This window comes from Mytilus trossulus, chromosome 4, assembly GCF_036588685.1.
Source record: "Mytilus trossulus isolate FHL-02 chromosome 4, PNRI_Mtr1.1.1.hap1, whole genome shotgun sequence".
In the NCBI taxonomy this organism is placed as follows: Eukaryota; Metazoa; Mollusca; class Bivalvia; order Mytilida; family Mytilidae; genus Mytilus; species Mytilus trossulus.
In genome coordinates, this window is record NC_086376.1 from 89,501,318 (window position 1) to 89,523,177 (window position 21,860).

The window sequence follows — 21,860 nt, forward strand, 5'->3', positions numbered from 1 at the left end:
TTCAGTACAACACTGGACCATCGCACCATATCAAGTAAGTGTCTTAACAAGTCTAGTCTGTGTATTGTTATATTAAGTGTAGAAAATCAATTCTTACATTTCCAACTATACAAAAATTATTAACCTTTTGTCGATTCTGAAAGAGAAAATATTTTGTTTGTGTCGTTCTATACGTTTTGTTCGATAAAAGTGTTGCATTAGCAAAAATTACACAATATACTTGCTTATTGCTAAACGATGCAAAAGTAATGAATGAGTCGAAACATGCTGTCGTTTGTGACGTCGAACAAATGTCCCTTTTTCATTGAAAATCTGTAAACACTTTTCATCTGTTATTAATATTTTAAAAGAAAAAATGTAGTCAAGAAAACCTATTATTCGTTCATGAATTAAAGACTTTATACTTAGTATTAAAGAAGTGGTTTGTTGAACCGTCATATTGTTTCTGAATTTCACGCTGTACTTTTCTAATACGTACATGTATATTCCGTTATCAAAGTTCATTTATTGCGTCCTGGAAAATCGACTGGAATTGTTTTTTTTATTTATTTTACTTTTATACACAAATCATTTAGTTCTTTTTCTAAATAAAAGCATATGTGATACATGTTTAAGGAATTTTATGAGTACTTTAAAAGTGGCAATGAAAATTGATTTTTAAATGAGAAAACAAAATGATGAATACCCTCAAGTATACATTAATAAAAGTTACATAAGATGTATTGAAAAATATCAAAATACATGTGTTTCAATGAGTGGTCCTTCTTTGAAATAACAAATTTTAAGGCATCATATGTACCGATTAAAATCAACTGTCTTTTTTATAAATGTCAAATTATATAAAAAGTTCTTTACTTTTTAAAAACAAGGCGGATTATTCAATGTGAAGAGTCAAACATTAGTTTTATGGTTCAATAAATTCAAAATAGATAATAGCCATTCATTAAGTGTTGCTGTTAATGTTAATGAGAAAGCAATCAAAATTTATAAAACAAAGGACGCCTAGTTGTCACCGTACGGACAATAAATAGAGAATTTCAAATATTTGTTTTCTATATCACACCAACATGATCAATGATATATGCTCCGGGAAGCTATAAATAAAGAATCAATAGTGTGTGATTTTTGAAAAGCCATATCATAAAAACTCCAATATACCTCTTAAGCATATAGTTCCCCTGATAAGACGTAAAATGCCCATAGTTTAGATTAAATGAAGCCTATGAAAACTACTGTGTATTTAATAATTAGGTTTTAACACAATTTGACCAGCTTTCGAGTCGTCAACCATTCTATAAAGGGGCGGATAGTTTTTGCTTAAATTAATGTATGATTCAGAAGATGTCAAATGTTAGACATGGGAAACGTTTTTGTACGGAATTTGAAAAAAAGCAGGTAACACAAAATAGTGATACGATTTCATAAGTCGAAGAGTCACTGACAATAACAATATACTGTGTAAGTCTTATCCCGTAAGGATATACGGTGACCTGTAATGTTACAATTTTTGTTGTTACTTTTTTTTTTAATAATTGTTAATTGTCAAGGATTATACTATCTAGAAATTAAATTACAATAGATATAGAAACAATGTTTTTGTACAATCAAGTTGCTTTGATCGTATATGCACGTGTGCTACACAGATTTCAAACAATTGTAAGAGTTGCAGTTTAAAAAATCGATTCTCAGTGGTATCGAAATAAACAAAAAATATTTTAGAAAATACGATATATAGAAAAAAAAATGAACGACAAAACCTTAATTGAATCTGTTTAAGAACCCTGTACAAATAAATTTTGTATCTCAAGTATAAACTTTCTAGCTATAATGAAACAACAAACAGTTAAAATGTTTTACCATTTATTGGACCTAAAATGTAGTTGAAAATATCACAAGACTACAGGGTTATTCAGAATTTCCAAAATTTACAATTATCCCATTAGATATGAAAAAATATATATACTTCAAAAGCGCTGTAAAATCCTAGAACGGGATATTTATTTCTTAACTTTCTAAACAGCTCTTTATCGCTCGTCATAACACGCCGTCTTTGTCATGTTTACATGCCATAACAGAATAAATTACCTAATATGACTTTCAATAAGAACAGCGTCTGAAACATTTGAAAGTCTAAAAAAGTTATGAAGTTTTTCTCTTGCAGTAATTTCAATCATTTGACTTGATCAGACCAAAAATGACCCTTTCAAAATGATCTATCGCTACCAGTGTAATCTAGTGCCGCGTATCTTTTATTTTATGTTTAAATTTGAATTCACATCATGAGATATAAAATTGTATGTTTTACGTAGAAAACAGTAGATTAATATACTCCCGTACTCAAAGTCTTTAAAATAATTAAAGTTGTGACAATTAAATATTATTTACGATTATTTTTACTCGTAAGATTTGTTTGTAAAGAGCTACTGATTACCCCATGCACGATCAGATTTTGAAATCTTTACTTCAAAATGTTAAATTCGTAAATCTGAAACAATCTCCAATTGAATAATCCATCACTTATATATTTCTTGACTATTGCAGAATGCAAATCTCAGTCGGTATTCTCTTGGCTATCTTTGGCGCAGTCAGCGCATCCTATAAAGGAGGATATGGCGGTTACGGAGGTGGATTAGGAGGATACGGTGGCGGATTAGGAGGTTTAGGAGGTGGATACGGAATCGGAGGTGGATACGGAGGATACGGAATTGGTGGTGGATACGGAGGATATGGAATCGGAGGTGGATATGGTGGAATCGGTGGTGGATACGGAGGATATGGAATCGGAGGTGGATATGGAGGATATGGAATCGGAGGTGGATATGGTGGGATCGGAGGTGGATATGGTGGAATCGGAGGTGGATATGGTGGAATCGGAGGTGGATATGGTGGAATCGGCGGTGGATACGGAGGATACGGAAAAGCCGTTGTTGTTAAAGTACCAGTATCTGTAGGATATGGTGGTTATGGTGGTATCGGAGGTGGTGTCGGTGGTGGATTTGGTGGTGTCGGTGGTGTAATCGGTGGAATCGGAGGTGGATTAGGTGGTATCGGAGGTGGAGTTGGTGGTGGATATGGTGGTTTGAACAGCTATTCATATGGAAAGGGAAAAGGTAAGATAACGTTTGCTTTAAATGATTGTTTTATCAATTTTTTTTAGGACAACATTTTATTGATCAACGAATGATTAACAATTATTAATTTGTTTGAATACAAAAAGTCATGCTTAATATTGACATATTGCTAAGTGCCACCTAGATGGTTTTACATTGCAAAATTGATGACATGCCTTATTCAGGGGACAGACTTGATTAAATTGTTGTCAGTTTTATGTATACATTCGTGTAATTGCAGCAAAAAGAGTGTGCTAGTTTATTTTAAGAATTCCACATGATATATGTCTTCTAAAAAGGGAAACGTTATATCTAAAATACTTTGATTCATAACACCTAATTTAAAAACATTGTTTTCTCGAGAAGAAAAATCTTCTTCTCATTTTATATTGTTTTAGATTGATTTAACTGAATAATGAATTAAATAAATACGAAAACTTCAAATCATTAGCCATGGTATGCAATAACATTTATATTTTATTTTGCAGGATATTAAACGCAGATTAAAAACCTAAACGGACAAAGATTGATAAACATTTTTACATTTTTGAAATAAAATGTAATTGTTGTAGGGATTTTGTGTTGACTTTTTCAATCATACATTTTATAACACTGCACCAATTGAAGTCATGAACCAGTAACAAACACTGAAGTCATGAACCAGCAACAAACATTGAAGTCATGAACCAGAAACAAACACTGAACTGCTTAATCCTGTAGATGAATTCACAGGATTATCCTAGTTAACAGCTCATCTTCTCAAACGGCTTAATTCTGTTACAATACAAATAACACTTTGGAAAATTTACTATGTTCGAAGCGTTTTTCTAAAATTATTTTTAATAGGAACGCTTTAACCAATATCTATCTTCATGTAATTTACACTTTACACAAAGAAATAATACGTATGAATACGGACAAAAAACTACAAACACCACACGATCTTTTTGTTTGTCTTCGTGCCCTTCAAAACCTACACAAATAAAATAATTTGGTATGAGTGCCCATGAAACTAATCTCCTTCCTAGTCAATAAAATGTAAAAAAAAATAACAGTTATTATTCAAAGTAAAAACACAGAGCCTTGGCTAACACCGAACAGCAAGATATCAAGGGCCCACAAATAACTATTTAGAAAACCCTTTAAACAGAAAAACCAACTGTCTTGTCTATATAAAAACATGATAAGAGAAACACCTATGAACAAAACCTTCAAACGACAACCTTCGAACAACAGGCTCAGACAGGTTCAGATATATCCGGATGATTCTTTTGTAGAATATAAACAAAAACTGACGCTGCAACTTGCTTTTATTCACATAAAAGGTTCCATTACGTCGTAACAGGCATGGTACCTAACCAATTATGCTCGAGCCTCCTGATCCACCAATACTACAATGTAAATGAAGAAGTTACAAATCACGAATAAATAGATGTCGAGAAGTAATTACAAGTCTCAAGTATCTTGCTTTTGTAAATGCACTTAAAATGTGTCATTTTTCTTCCGCCAACAATTTTGACATGAAGTTTTTGTCCACCAAATAAATGGTCATCTACGGATAATTTTTATCATAGATGTAATGCATTCACATGAACTTTGGCGTTTTAAGGTATCTGCACCTGAGAAAAAATTGGTGGACGATAACAACAGAAAATTAAAAACTGATAAAATCTTACAACGTTATGGCAAAAAAATAATAAATCGACGAACAAACAAACAAAGCAATATATATAAAACTAAAGATTGAGCAATTGAATCCCACCAAAATCTAGCAGTGAATATGTGTAATATGGGAGTGAATATTTTTTCTCCGGGAGTGAACCAGTGAGATCCAGGAGTGTTTAATTGTGATCCGGTAGTGAATATGTGTGATCCTGGAGTGGAAATGAGTGATCCGGGAGTGAATATCTGTTCTCCTAGCGTTAATATGTGTGATCCAGGAGTGTATATGTGAGATCCAGGAGTGTATATGTGTGATCCGGAGTGAATATGTGTGATCCAGGAGTAAATATGTTAATGAATACTTTTAATAATTAAAGACTTTTTATCATGCTATATTCATCTACATCAAAACACCAGAATAGCTACCTTCCCTATATATCTTCAAACTTTCAACTCGACCTCGATTAAGAATTCACTACTTACGTAGCACTACATAGTTAATTTTCATTTCATTCATTTACATATTTAAGCTGCTCAATATATTACACCTTTTTCATTATAATTCATGATAAGTCATCGACACAACATATAGACAAGTAGATTAGCGGTGCCAACCAGTGGTCACCCCCTGACATGGTAGTCGTGATATACAGGGTATGAAATTATGTAAAATATTTAACCAGATTGTCGTGTATGTAGCTTGTTTAACAATGGCGTCAGCACAAGTACATCGCATGTACTTACTGGAAAAACAAGCAAGTACAATTCAAACTGGAATCCTTGAGCATCCTAGTATAATAATATAGAAGCATATACAGTCCAGTATTTTATTATAGAAATAAGTTAACATATTTTTCTTTTTATATATATATATACATGTATATAGACAATTTGGCATTTTTTGGGGGGTATATCATGAAACAGTTTTTTGCATTTCGGGGTCTGGACAGTGGCGTGTCCTCTGCCTGACTGATCATCAGACAGAGAACAGGTCAATGTCTGGTTCCAGTTTGCAACTAACCTACACTACCATGGTTAGTACCTCCGTGAGATAGTGCGTATACACGATTCTCACGGGACCACTGGCTGGGGCAACTGATCGAAACTTAAGTCGAATATTTCAAAAGCAAGTTAGTAACATCTGTTTAAAAAAAAATGAGCGACACACTTTAGGTCCTTTTAAAACTCACAACAAAAGAAAAAAAAAACAAACATTAAGTACATTCTTTTTTTTGTTTTGTCAAAAAACAACATTAGGAACATGTAGGGCGCAATTTCCAGTAGGAAAGCCGTCCTTAAAACCCCCACATATAATAATAATAATTAGTTTTTAATTTGGACATTACCGTATATAGTTAATAAAAATTATATCAGAGCAACAGTGCATAATTGTTTCTTTTCCATTCTTGTTTATTTTAATAATGTTTATGTTGATTTCAATTTGGTAGGTAGACTTATATAATATGCCCTAAACGTAAATAAAATGCATAAGACGTAAGAGAATGTCGACTTAGAGCAAGTCAAGTATGTCAAAAGTCTTAATCCTAAAAAAATACATAATAATATCACGCATTTAGAATATAAAAATAATGTAATTCAAAATGATGTTGATATAGCAAATACATTTAATTTGCATTTCACAAATATTGCTGAAGGTTTAGTTGATAACAAATTATGTAATAGTGATGATGGTGCCAATTTTGATGCACTCAATAAATTTATAAAATCAAAGTTACAAAGGGGTAGTGAAAAATTCATTATACCAGAAATGAGTATTTTAGATGTAAATATGTATTTAAAAAAACTTGACAAGTCGAAAGCAACTGGTTTAGATAATGTCGGACCAAATATTTTGAGTATGTGCAGCGATGTCATAGCACCAGCTTTAACATATATATTTAATCTAAGTATCAAATGTGGTAAATTTCCAAGTATTTTTAAAACTGCAAGAGTATGCCCAATTTTTAAAAGTGGCGATGCCTGTAATCCTGATAATTATAGACCAATAGCAGTTTTGCCTTGTCTCTCTAAAATCATAGAACGACATATAGCTAATAGTTTGTATATATTTTTAAATAGCAATGACCTTCTTAATACTACACAGTCAGGTTTCAGACCTAAGCATTCGTGTACTACTGCACTTACTAAATTAGTAGATGAATGGTTAGCAAATATAGATAATGGAGAGATAAACGGAGTTATATTTTTAGATTTAAAGAAAGCTTTTGATCTGGTTAATCATATAATTTTATTGAAAAAACTTGAATATTATAATGTTTCAAATAGTACACTAGACTGGTTTAAGTCATACTTGTTTGAACGAAGTCAACAAGTTAAGGTCAATAACGTCATGTCTAATACTAAATGCATAAAAACTGGTGTACCACAAGGTTCTATCCTGGGCCCTCTGTTATTTATTTTATATATCAATGATTTACCACTTAATATAGAACATTCATTAATAGATTTATATGCAGATGATTCTACATTACATTGTAGAGGTAATGATGTAATTCAGATAGCTTCTAACCTTCAAAATGATATTCATGTTATTGAAAACTGGTGTTTGCAAAATTGTATGAAATTAAATGCCAAAAAGTGTAAATCAATGATTATTGGTTCAAAACAAAGGCTTTGTTTAACTGGAAACAGTTTAGATATAAATATTTCAAATGAACAAATAGAAAATGTAGATTGTGAAAAACTACTTGGTTTATATATTGACAAAAACTTAAATTGGAATCAGCAAATAGATAAAATGTCAATTACTATATCAAATAGAATCAACTTATTACAAAAGATAAGAAAATATTTACCTATGCATATACGTATTATCTATTTTAATGCTTATATTCTGCCATTATTTGATTATTGTTGCAATATATGGGGAAGTTGTTGTGAAAGTGGAATAAATAAACTTAATAAATTATTAAAGAAATCTGCTAGGGTTATAGTAGAAGCTGACATAATGACATCATCCAGTTTATTGTTTAAAAGTTTACACTGGTTAAATGTGGAAAAACGAATTCAATACCAAAAGGCAATACTTGTATTTAAATCAGTTAATGGCATGGTTCCTAACTATTTAGAAGAAAATTTTCATTTTACTAATAATCAAAACTATAACTTACGTTCAGCTGATGAAAAACTATTAAATCTTCCAAAACCAAAAACAAATTTTTTAAAGAAAACATTTACATATTCAGGTTCTCAAATATGGAACAGTTTACCAAATGAAATCAAAATGAGTGATACACTTGTATCTTTTAAAACAAAATGTTACAAATTTTTCATCAATTGTGCAAATTAATATGCATTTTCATTATTATTTCAATACAATTGTATATTGTGTATAATATAACTTTATTATACTGTTTGTACTTATAACTATGTTATTATTATTTTGAGGACTCTCAGGAAGATTAGTTTTAACTAATGGGATCATCCTCTTGAAATAAAGATTATTTATTTATTTATTTATTTATTTATTTAAGGTCGTAAAACTTAAATCAATCAACCCATCGTTAACGCAGACTAAAATTTATCTCATATATACAGAATATATGTTTTTTATAGCAAGACTTTTTTGTACGTCACGGTGAATGACAGCACAATAATCCCTTTACAGAATCGGAACCACAATTCACAATTACCGTAATGTGCTGCTTGTCTGCAATTAACGCCCGTTTCGCGTCAGTGACCGATATTACAATTTGACACAGTTTTAAAAGTTTATTGAGCTGTTCCTTTATTTACAATGTTGTGCAAGACTTAACTGTTTATTAAATTCAACAAATGTTAACAATATGTTCATTCATTTTATTATTTAACACAACATTGTTTTTATTACAAGCTATTTCATATATCAATATACAGCTAGGGAATATTTGTTGTTGACCGAAAATATAAGATACATCGATTTAAACTATGTGAGAAATAGATAAATTTTGGAAGACACTTTACTTACAAGTGTAAAGTATATTTAATTAACGAGTACACTATAGTAAGACAGAAAAAGAGAAACAAAAATATACAGGAATACCCAAAATTGCAATGGACCATACGTTACTTACATGTCACAAGTTTTCATAGCACTCAGCCAGTTTTGAAACGAATATGTGAGATAAAGATCTACTGCATTTGGGCAAATAAAAAATATGTTAAACATCTAACTATTTTATTTTTAACAGATTCATAAGTTTTGATTTTTTTAAACCGTGCATCAATATTTTATTATTTTTATTTAAATTCCTTATATTTTACGTGTATTGATTATTGTATTTGTTTAAATTGTGAAGTATATTACTTTAATAAGAATACACGCATTTATATATATAATTTTAAGTCGATAAAGTTTGAAACAAATAAACGAAAGATACATCGATGTTGTTTTGCTTGAGTGATTTACCTGTTAAAATCTCGGGTCGCAACACGGTTTAAAACGAATTGATACCAGTTTGAAATAGTTTAACGGGGGCGTGGCCTATTTGTTTGACGTAACTTACCGCCAACTTGAATTAAATTGAACGCCTGCAAGCGAAGCTATTTGACTGGCATTAAAATGGGGTACGTCTAAACACCGCTCAGGACCTCCTGAGTGCACTCAGGACATACAAAGTGCACTCAGGACCCTTTATAGTCATCGTATTTGCACACAGGATGGATGTATATATGCGTTACATGCTGCTCATTTAAGTATTAAATTTTGGTAGAATTTGAAATCGAACTTAGATAGATATGTTATTTTTTTTTAAATAATGAGGGCACGTGTCACTGATTACACAACTACTGAGCCGTGAATCATCCAATCAACAAAATTAATTGGATTATCTTTATTGATGTTTATGAATTGTGTTGTTTGTAAAAAAATTAGTGCACAAGTCCGATTTTGATTGTTTGAAAAATTTATTTTGGTCAGTACGGTTTCTATAGTTAAAAACGGGCTCCATATACAAAATTAATTAACTTCATGAAAAGTAAATTTATTTCCGTTTTAAACCTCGTTCAAGGAATGTATTACTGGACAAGAACGAGTTTCAATAGGGGAATAAATTTTACAAAATGAAATTTTGATTGAATCTTAACCACAAGAAAATAGAGAAAACACATATATATATATAAATATTAAAGTATTAAAAAACGCAATGATACCAATTTAAAAAAGAATCAACGCTACTATTCGTAATTGTAACTGTTAGCTAGGAAATAAATTATATATAAAAAGGTGTATCAAAAATTCTTTTTACTACGAAACAGTGCAATTAAAATCTATTGTAGTATATCTAGAGATATGAAAATACGAAAGAACTATTCATCTTAATTTTTGAAATATTAAAGAATAAAACTAAAACTTTTCCGTATATTGAACGAAATTTGATAAAATAAAAACAACGCTACTTTTTGTGATTAACTGTTAGCTTAATAGTAAATAATATGTTCTTTTTTTTCACGATGGAACAATGCAATTAAAGTCTATTGTAGTATATCTAGAGATATGAAAATACGAAAGACTTATTCATCTTGATTTTTGAATTAAGAATATAACTAACACTTTTCGGTATTGAAAAAGAATTATATAAAATTTGAAAATCTATACAAAGAAAATATTTTACGATATATTTTTATCTATTAAATTAATATACCTTGCTCAATCTCTGGAAACACTCCTCGTAGTTGAAACGGGGTTTTGATCCCCAAGGACGCCACATATTGCAATAAATTTTATCTATATTTTTGAACGTTTTCAAATGAGGTGAATTGAAAGAAAATTTTCCAAATATATGTAGATTTCTCAACCAGCTTCAATTATTACAAACAAAACGAAATGTTTATTTAACATTTTTTTCCAAAACAATATATCTTCTTTGTTCTATATTTTTCAAAAGACATCTTGGTTTGTTTGTTTGCCAAGCTTTCATGTATGAGGTTAGACCCCTCACTAATCACTTCTAATTATTAAAGATCAAACGACCTAATCAACATGATAATTGGTATTCAATATAATCATCGGTCATGCCTGACATGTTTTATAAAAACGGCGCGTGCCGATGAAAACTCAAATAACTTCTTAAATATTAAATTTATTTTATAAAAACAAAAACTATAAGATGAAGAATTAAATTATCTATTGAATGCATACCTTCGCCACCCACTAAAACATATATGTCATGTCCTGAGTGCACTTTGTATGTCCTGATTGCACTCAGGAGGTCCTGAGCGGTGTTTAGACGTACCGATTAAAATGATTTGATATGCATTGAAATAAATTAAAAATGATTTTTAATTTTTGTCAATCTTTATCAAATGACGATTAATTTCATTTAAACAGCGTTAATGCGTTTTTGTCCGATCAAGTTACATTCGGGTTACTAGTGTTGTATGTCATCTCTTTGCTATTCCCGTTTCTGTAGTGATGTTGTTAATTCATTATACATAATCGATGTGTTTTGATAAACTATTAAACATCAGATTTCGTTACCTCCAATAACCTAAAACATTTACTAAATTCTCATAGAGGTACAATTGGAAGTATGGTTGAACCTGTAAATAACTGTGAATACGGCATTGCTACACATTTATGAACATGCCCAGTCTCAGCCGATACCTATACTCTGAATGTACAAGATACCACTATTCTCTTTACTCTAATTCTTTTGGATGTTGAAAGTGTACTGATTGATATTTTAGTCTTAGATACATCATAAATGATTGTTTTATGAGTCGGTACTGGCTTAGCACTAGCTTTCTGAAACTGCAACTACTTTCAGATCTGTAATTTAGTATCTTTTTGGAGGTTTTGTCACTTGCGTTTTTTTATTGATCAGATTTGTAAATCCGTTTTTAACTTATTGTTTATTATTACTTTGTTATGTTTTGTAATGCTTGCAAACACTGGTTCATGTGATAGTTATCAAAGGTACCAGGATTATAATTTAATACGCCAGACGCGCGTTTCGCCTACATAAGACTCATCAGTGAATCAGTGACGCTCATATCAAAATAGTTGTAAAGCCAACGAAATACAAAATTGAAGAGCATTGAGGACCCAAAATTCTGAAACGTTGTGCCAAATACGGTTAAGGTAAATGTTGATTACGGATACTTTTTATACCTATTATCACATGCATGTAGTACTGCCGTAACTATCATTTTACAAGTGAAAATACAAATACATATTAAAATTGTTATTGATATAGAAAGTGTTAAAACATCAAGAGTGATGATATTAAATATTGGGTTGATCCCTGGATACAGGTATGATAGCAGTCCATCTCTAAAACGAGTTACCAAATATCTAGATGATGTAACGTCAAATACAACCGCTGATAACTCACATTCTATGTCACCCAATCAAAGTATATGCATGAAAAATGTCCAACTATCTTGATCATGTGTTGTTCGTTATTGTTAAGTTTTATTCACATAACTCTCTTATACGTTTTGTCAAAACTAAAAGAAATAGGATCGCATGCGACTTTCTCTTGTCTGACATTTATACTATATCAGCGTTATGACTTATAATAATTACTTCTGAAGCTCTTCTGTGTATAATTTATTTGACTTGATGTAATTCCATAAGTCATCATCACCACAATAATTTGATGTATAACACAAATATGCTTTGTTTAACAAGTTTTAAAAGTGACAATGATAGTGTTTTTATATAAATTAGACACAATAAATTGCAGGCAGTTTTCTCATCATTTGAGAATGAAATTGGCAACATCTTTGATAAAATTTTGAAAATCATCACCGTATTTAGATATGCTTTCTGTGAAGTCTTCTGTGCACTTTTAGTACTGTTATCTAATACAATTATCATTGTGTGTGTCTTTATTTGGGATCAGGTAAACCGTTGTATTTAATCGACGTAGTATTTTGATTGTCATAATGATTATGAATTAACCAGTGTATTGCTACAGGCATTTATACAAATTAACCCTGTGCAAGATTAATAGATGTCAGACACGTGTTTAGTTTTGCTTAGATGAAATAAGATTTGATTTCTGTTACTAAATCATCATTACCACACCATTAAACCTTGACAAATTATGACCGTAAATGTCATTGTGGAAGGTAAACAGCTGAAGCCTGAATTTGAATAAGAATGTACCTAAACGATTAAATTCAGTTATGCATTATTATTTAATTCAATTATTTTATATACAAAAATAAATAATGCTTGTCGTTCAAATTCAGAGTACTAGAAATGACCAGAATCATGTAACATATAAAACAGATAATAGAATATATCAAAGAGAGAGCTAATATTTTGAGAATACTCATATGCAGTATCTACTCTGTATGGAGATGGGTCGAGCTATGGTTATCTTTCTAAACTCTAAACACTTAACAGCTGATATTTCGTAGGAAGAACAGTTCTGAACTTTATTTGTTTAAAAAATATGTATATAAGAAACATGTTGTATTTCGCTGATATGAGTTGAAATTTGATTTCCGATACTAGATCATAATTACCACACCATTACACCTTGATAAACTATGACCATGAATGTCATAAGCTGAATGTATATTGAGTCATTCTCCTTAAAAAATGTAAACGATTAAATTATTGCCCTATTAGATAATTCAGTTCATTTTGAATACAACAACAAAAAACGAATCATGCAGTTCAAAATGAGAGAGCTTAATTAACAAGAACCATATTGCAAGTACATTTGTTTTTCGTATTACCAAATATATATATTTAAATACTTAAGGAAAACATAGATGAAATGTTTGCTTTTTATCAAAAGGGGTCATGTACAGACAGTATTAACAATCAATACAAAGAAGTAAACAAAGGTCATTTACGTCATCAGTCATAAATAAGAAATAAGAAACAACACGAACTCCACTAAAAACTGAAAGGGAAATTAGGTGCTCCGGAAGGGTAAGCATTTCCTGCACCGTATACGGTTATTTATTTATGCTCCAATGTACTGATATTTTGTCGAAAGAGTTGTTCCTCCGTGTGAATGTAATAGTCGATTCGCTTGTTCCTCCGTGTGAATGTAATTGTCGATTCGCTTGTTCCTCCGTGTGAATGTAATATTCGATTCGCTTGTTCCTCCGTGTGAATGTAATTGTCTATTCGCTTGTTCCTCCGTGTGAATGTAATAGTTGATTCGCATGTTCTCCGTGTGAATGTAATAGTCGATTCGCTTGTTCCTTCGTGTGAATGTATCGATTCAATACAGATCTGATTTTAATTTATGTTTCATTGCAGAGTTTTCTATTGTAAAGTCGTTGTTCGTCAGTTATTCTGAGGTTAACCAATAAATAGAGTTTACAAAGACTAGTGTCAAACAATTCATACAAGGAAGCCAAAGGGCTTATCTATAAAAATAAAACAAGACACAAGAAACACCTAATAACCACACCAACAAACGACAACCACTGCACAATAGATTCTCGACCGTCAAAATACAATGTATCATAAAATGTGTGGTTTCCCAGCATATTGTGTTTACATATAAGCAAACCCCTTGTTCAATTGAAAAAAAACCAATATGTTTCAACATTTTGTTAAAAACAAATGAAATATAGCTATCTAGTTTACGGATCAATATATGCATTATCCCTTAATATTGTTGTATAACCATTTGTTTTTTCGAATTCAAAAATTGATGATGTTTTTTTTTTACTTAAACAGCTAATTTCAAACATCTTTATCTTTTTCTTTGAAATTTTGTAGCCAAGAAAGTCTGTCTGATTTGTTTTTCACTGAATTGATATACAAAATTGGAAGATGTGGTTTGATAGAGATTAATTACTAAACTATTGATAGCGTTTATGTTCCCATTATCGTAAACAAATTCCTATTCCCTTTTCGAATCATCACTTACTAAATAAGACCTAATACGAGTTATTTTATAACATGAGTAACACAACGGGTGATACTTATGGAGCACGATCTGCTTTCCAATTCCGGGGGACTCGAGATCACCCCCAGATTTTTATGGACTACGTGCTGCGCAGTCTTCAGTTTTCTATGTTGTGTTTTGTGTACTACTGCTGGTTTGTTTGTTTGTTTAAATCCACGGCGTTGTGAGTTTATTATCCTACAGGTAGTAGGTTTCTCGTTTAGCTAATCACCAGGCAGAGTAAATAGAATCTCATAACGTAAACCCAAGATAAGGCTTCAAATGCCGCCCGGCATGAAGAGGGTAGGTGAGGTAGGTGATTGTGAATTTATTATGTAATATTATTGAATATCCCTCTGATATATTTCGCCTCTCGTTACACATTAAAATTGATTTTCACTTCCTATGAGTATATATGTTTAAGTCACGTGAATTGATTTCTGAATGTGTTTCAGATAAATCTGGTGTGATCTTTCCTGTATAATGCACGTTAGCAAAATTTGCTCATATCAAAATATTTATAAAGTCATACAAGTACAAAGTTGAAGAGCATTGAGCATCCGAAATTCCAAAAAAATTGTGCCAAAAACGGCTAAGGTAATCTATGCCTGGGATGAAATGCTAAATCTGTAATATAACGTTTGATGGTGCAACAGACAGAGATAGAACATACAAATTAGGAAACACTTGTGACATATACTATTGTTATAGTTATCGGATTCGACCAGGCACTTGTAAAGTATTGGTAGTATTTGTTATATGAAGAACGAAAGGCCCTAATATGGTGTAATTTTTAATCAACACCATAAATTGTCCTTTATTGGTTATACATGTATATATAGTTGAATTCTTTGAATCGTTATGTTTAGGTCATACTGGCTTACAAATGGGAACTCGTAATTTAAGTAGTATAGATTTTTCAATTTTCTTATAGCATAAAAGAGTTAGCTGCATTGATCATGTTGACACAATTATTTCTGATGAAATGAATGAGTACAAATGACAAAAATACATTTTCTCCTGTTGTGTTTCTGATTTATTTGTAAAGGTTTCTTTTGGCATTACTAGATTTTGGACGTTGTTAGTTACAAAATATCTAAATAAAAACATAAGATGTCCCAGTCATGAAGCTATAACTTAATATGTAGATTCTAAAACACAATTGAAAATTTGAGGGTTATACGATATGACTTTTTTGTTTTTGTATTAACCTATTATTTACTATGTTTGTCTTCGTAAATGTTTTCCACAAAATTTTGAAAATACAACGGAACTATAAATAACAGCAGGATATACAGCTAGCTATAAAACCAAGTTTAATCCACCCTTTTCTTCGGATAATGGCCGTCAGGAATAAGGTGTTACCTACTCGTTCTATTGATCGATAACCATTGAGCGTTTCTGATGAAGGTAAATCCAGAAAAGCACTTCGGACGCAATAAATTATTAAACGAGTTATTTACAATTTGTTTTATTCTATTAGAATTCCACATTTCGAACTTATCGTTAAAAATACGGTAATTTTGTTTCACATTTTTTTTCAATAGTAATGCTGACACAGATTTTTCATAACACGCAAAATATGAAAGTCTTTGAATTTTAAACAATTATGAATTAGGAAAAAAAAATAACACTAAAAAAACGAATTTTGATCTAGTGTTCGTTAAAAACAGTTATCAGCATAAAATTGCATAAATTATTTTGATGAATTTGTGGTAACATGTATAATACATCATATTTTATTATGAAACGAACAATATATAAGGCTTCAAAAACCATACATTCAGTACAACACTGGACCATCGCACCATATCAAGTAAGTGTCTTAACAAGTCAAGTCTGTGTATTGTTATAATAAGTGTAGAAAATCAATTCTTACATTTCCAACTATACAAAAATTATTAACCTTTTGTCGATTCTGAAAGAGAAAATATTTTGTTTGTGTCGTTCTATACGTTTTGTTCGATACAAGTGTTGCATTAGCAAAAATTACACAATATACTTGCTTATTGCTAAACGATGCAAAAGTAATGAATGAGTCGAAACATGCTGTCGTTTGTGACGTCGAACAAATGTCCCTTTTTCATTGAAAATCTGTAAACACTTCTCATCTGTTATTAATATTTTAAAATAAAAAATGTAGTCAAGAAAACCTATTATTCGTTCATGAATTAAAGACTTTATACTTAGTATTAAAGAAGTGGTTTGTTGAACCGTCATATTGTTTCTGAATTTAATGCTGTACTTTTCTAATACGTACATGTATATTCCGTTATCAAAGTTCATTTATTGCGTCCTGGAAAATCGACTGGAATTGTTTTTTTGATTTATTTTACTTTTATACACAAATCATTTAGTTCTTTTTCCTAAATAAAAGCATATGTGATACATGTTTAAGGACTTTTATGAGTACTTTAAAAGTGGCAATGAAAATTGATTTTTAAATGAGAAAACAAAATGATGAATACCCTCAAGTATACATTAATAAAAGTTACATAAGATGTATTGAAAAATATCAAAATACATGTGTTTCAATGAGTGGTCCTTCTTTGAAATAACAAATTTTAAGGCATTGTTTGTACCGATTAAAATCAACTGTCTTTTTTATAAATGTCAAATTATATAAAAAGTTCTTTACTTTTTAAAAGCAAGGCGGATTATTCAATGTGAAGAGTCAAAAATTAGTTTTATGGTTCAATAAAATAGATAATAGCCATTCATTAAGTGTTGCTGTTAATGTTAATGAGAAAGCAATCAAAATTTATAAAACAAAGGACGCCTAGTTGTCACCGTACGGACAATAAATAGAGAATTTCAAATATTTGTTTTCTATATCACACCAACATGATCCATGATATATGCTCCGGGAAGCTATAAATAAAGAATCAATAGTGTGTGATTTTTGAAAAGCCATATCATAAAAACTCCAATATACCTCTTAAGTATATAGTTTTCCTGATAAGACGCAAAATGCCCATAGTTTAGATTAAATGAAGCCTATGAAAACTACTGTGTATTTAATAATTAGGTTTTAACACAATTTGTCCAGCTTTCGAGTCGTCAACCATTCTATAAAGTGGCGGATAGTTTTTGCTTAAATTACTGTATGATTCAGAAGATGTCAAATGTTAGACATGGGAAACGTTTTTGTACGGAATTTGAAAAAAAGCAGGTAACACAAAATAGTGATACGATTTCATAAGTCGAAGAGTCACTGACAATAACAATATACTGTGTGAGTCTTATCCCGTAAGGATATACGGTGACCTGTAATGTTACAATTTTTGTTGTTACTATTTTTAATAATTGTTAATTGTCAAGGATTATACTATCTAGAAATTAAATTACAATAGATATAGAAACAATGTTTTTTGTACAATCAAGTTGCTTTGATCGTATATGCACGTGTGCTACACCTATTTCAAACAATTGTAAGAGTTGCAGTTAAAAAATCGATTCTCAGTGGTATCGAAATAAACAAAAAATATTTTAGAAAATACGATATATAGAAAAAAAAATGAACAACAAAACCTTAATTGAATCTGTTTAAGAACCATGTACAAATAAATTTTGTATCTCAAGTATAAACTTTCTAGCTATAATGAAACACCAAACAGTTTAAATGTTTTACCATTTATTGGACCTAAAATGTAGTTGAAAATATCACAAGACTACAGGGTTATTCAGAATTTCCAAAATTTACAATTATCCCATTAGATATATAATTCAAAAGCGCTGTAATATCCTAGAACGGGATATTTATTTCTTAACTTTCTAAACAGCTCTTTATCGCTCGTCATAACACGCCGTCTTTGTCATATTTACATGCCATAACAGAATAAATTACATAATATGACTTTCAATAAGAACAGCGTCTGAAACATTTGAAAGTATAAAAAAGTTATGAAGTTTTTCTCTTGCAGTAATTTCAATCATTTGACTTGATCAGACCAAAATGACCCTTTCAAAAAGAATTATTGCTACCAGTGTAATCTAGTGCCGCGTATCTTTTATTTTATGTTTAAATTTGAATTCACAACATGAGAAATAAAATTGTATGTTTTACCTAGAAAACAGTAGATTAATATACTCCCGTACTCAAAGTCTTTAAAATAATTAAAGTTGTGACAATTAAATATTATTTACGATTATTTTTACTCGTAAGATTTGTTTGTAAAGAGCTACTGATTACCCCATGCACGATCAGATTTTGAAATCTTTACTTCAGAATGTTAAATTCGTAAATCTGAAACAATCTCCAATTGAATAATCCATAACTTATATATTTCTTGACTATTGCAGAATGCAAATCTCAGTCGGTATTCTCTTGGCTATCTTTGGCGCCGTCAGCGCATCCTATAAAGGAGGATATGGCGGTTACGGAGGTGGATTAGGAGGATACGGTGGCGGATTAGGAGGTTTAGGAGGTGGATACGGAATCGGAGGTGGATACGGAGGATACGGAATTGGTGGTGGATACGGAGGATATGGAATCGGAGGTGGATATGGTGGAATCGGCGGTGGATACGGAGGATATGGAATCGGAGGTGGATATGGAGGATATGGAATCGGAGGTGGATATGGTGGAATCGGAGGTGGATATGGTGGAATCGGCGGTGGATACGGAGGATACGGAAAAGCCGTTGTTGTTAAAGTACCAGTATCTGTAGGATATGGTGGTTATGGTGGTATCGGAGGTGGATTCGGTGGTGTCGGTGGTGGATTTGGTGGTGTCGGTGGTGTAATCGGTGGAATCGGAGGTGGATTAGGTGGTATCGGAGGTGGAGTTGGTGGTGGATATGGTGGTTTGAACAGCTATTCATATGGAAAGGGAAAAGGTAAGATAACGTTTGCTTTAAATGATTGTTTTATCAATTTTTTTTAGGACAACATTTTATTGATCAACGAATGATTAACAATTATTAATTTGTTTGAATACAAAAAGTCATGCTTAATATTGACATATTGCTAAGTGCCACCTAGATGGTTTTACATTGCAAAATTGATGACATGCCTTATTCAGGGGACAGACTTGATTAAATTGTTGTCAGTTTTATGTATACATTCGTGTAATTGCAGCAAAAAGAGTGTGCTAGTTTATTTTAAGAATTCCACATGATATATGTCTTCTAAAAAGGGAAACGTTATATCTAAAATACTTTGATTCATAACACCTAATTTAAAAACATTGTTTTCTCGAGAAGAAAAATCTTCTTCTCATTTTATATTGTTTTAGATTGATTTAACTGAATAATGAATTAAATAAATACGAAAACTTCAAATCATTAGCCATGGTATGCAATAACATTTATATTTTATTTTGCAGGATATTAAACGCAGATTACAAACCTAAACGGACAAAGATTGATAAACATTTTTACATTTTTGAAATAAAATGTAATTGTTGTAGGGATTTTGTGTTGACTTTTTCATTCATACATTTTATAACACTGCACCAATTGAAGTCATGAACCAGTAACAAACACTGAAGTCATGAACCAGTAACAAACACTGAAGTCATGAACCAGCAACAAACATTGCAGTCATGAGCCAGAAACAAACACTGAACTTCTTAATCCTGTAGATACATTCACAGGATTATCCTAGTTAACAGCTCATCTTCTCAAACGGCTTAATTCTGTTACAATACAAATCACACTTGGGAAAATTTACTATGTATGAAGTGCTTTTCTAAAATTACTTTTAATACATGTAGGAACGTTTTAACCAATATATATCTACATGTAGTATACACTTTACACATCGAAATAATACGCATGAATACGGACAAAAAAACAACAAACACCATATGATCGTGTTCATGTCTTCGTGCCTTTCAAACCTTACACAAATAAAATAATTTGGTATGAGTGCCCATGAAACAAATCTCCTCCCAAGTCAATAAAATGTAAAACAAGAACTATCTTTAAAAAAGATATCCGACGTATTAAAATTTGAGTATATGTTTAAAACTATCATTTCAATAACCTTCAGAAGCACAATGGCTAATAATGATGCAGGACCTCTTTAATTAAATCTCCAGCTGAACTCCGCGGAAATCTCAAATGCGTAGGTGCGTTCTAAAAGTCATGTATGTTCGTGCAACAAAGGTTACAATAAATATTGAATAATTGTTCTGAATAAATGTTGGCATGTATACAAATAGCAATTGGAGAAACAATTATTTTAATAAAAATATAAATCTTTGTAAGATCTAGTTGAAATATTTATAGTTTTTCACTTGCTTTCCATCACGATATAATTATCGAGACGTTTTTTTTCAAACACAACCAAATTACCCACCATGACAGCATTTTGTCCAATCGCAGAAAGGATTTTCGAGCATGCGTATTTTTTAAGCGTCCTTAAGTTCAAAGGGCACAAACCGAAACTATACCGACTAGGTCGGAAAAAAATAACAGTTATTATTCAAAGTAAAATCACAGAGCCTTGGATCAAACCGTAAGATATCAAGGGCACACAAATTACTATTTCAAACACTTTAAACAGGAAATCCAACGGTCGTGTCTATAACAAACAAGATAAGTGAAACATCTATGAACAACACCTTCAAACGACAACCTTTGATCAACAGGCTCAGACAGGTTCAGATATATCAGGATGTTTCTTTTGTAGATGATAAAAAAACTGACTCTGCAACATGCTTTTATCACATAAAAGTTTCCAGTAGGTCGTAACAGGCATGGTACCTAACCAATTACACTCGAGCCTCCCGATCCACCAATACTACAATGTAAGTGTATAAGTTACAAATCCCCCAAAAATAGGTGTCAAGAAGTAATTAGAAGTATTCAAGTATCTGCATGTGTAAATGCACTTTAAATGTGTCATTTTTCTTCCGCCAACAATTTTGATATGAAGTTTTTGTCCACCAAATAAATGGTCAACTACAGATAATTTTTATTATAGATTTAGTGCATTCACATGAACTTTGGCGTTTTAATGTATCTGCACCTGAGAAGAAATTGGTGGACGATAACAACGGAAAATTAAAAACTGATAAAATCTTACAACGTCATGGCAAAAAAATAATAAATCGACGAGCAAACAAACAAAGCAATGTACAAGTATATAAAACTAAAGATTAAGCAATTGAATCCCACCAAAATCTAGCAGTGAATATGTGTAATATGGGAGTGAATATTTTTTCTCCGGGAGTGAACCAGTGTGATCCAGGAGTGTTCAATTGTGATCCGGTAGT

At 31.2% G+C, this 21,860-nt stretch overlaps 1 protein-coding gene across 1 annotated transcript; it reads left to right on the top strand.

The window, feature by feature from the left end:
• Positions 1–20,051, top strand: LOC134716257 (uncharacterized). The gene is made up of 5 exons (XM_063579138.1): positions 1–34; positions 2,542–2,813; positions 2,856–2,978; positions 19,084–19,476; positions 19,965–20,051. The coding sequence occupies exons 2-5, from the start codon at positions 2,543–2,545 to the stop codon at positions 19,970–19,972; spliced, it is 795 nt and encodes a 264-aa protein (XP_063435208.1). The 5' UTR covers positions 1–34; position 2,542; the 3' UTR covers positions 19,973–20,051.
• Positions 20,052–21,860: the final 1,809 nt, after the last annotated feature.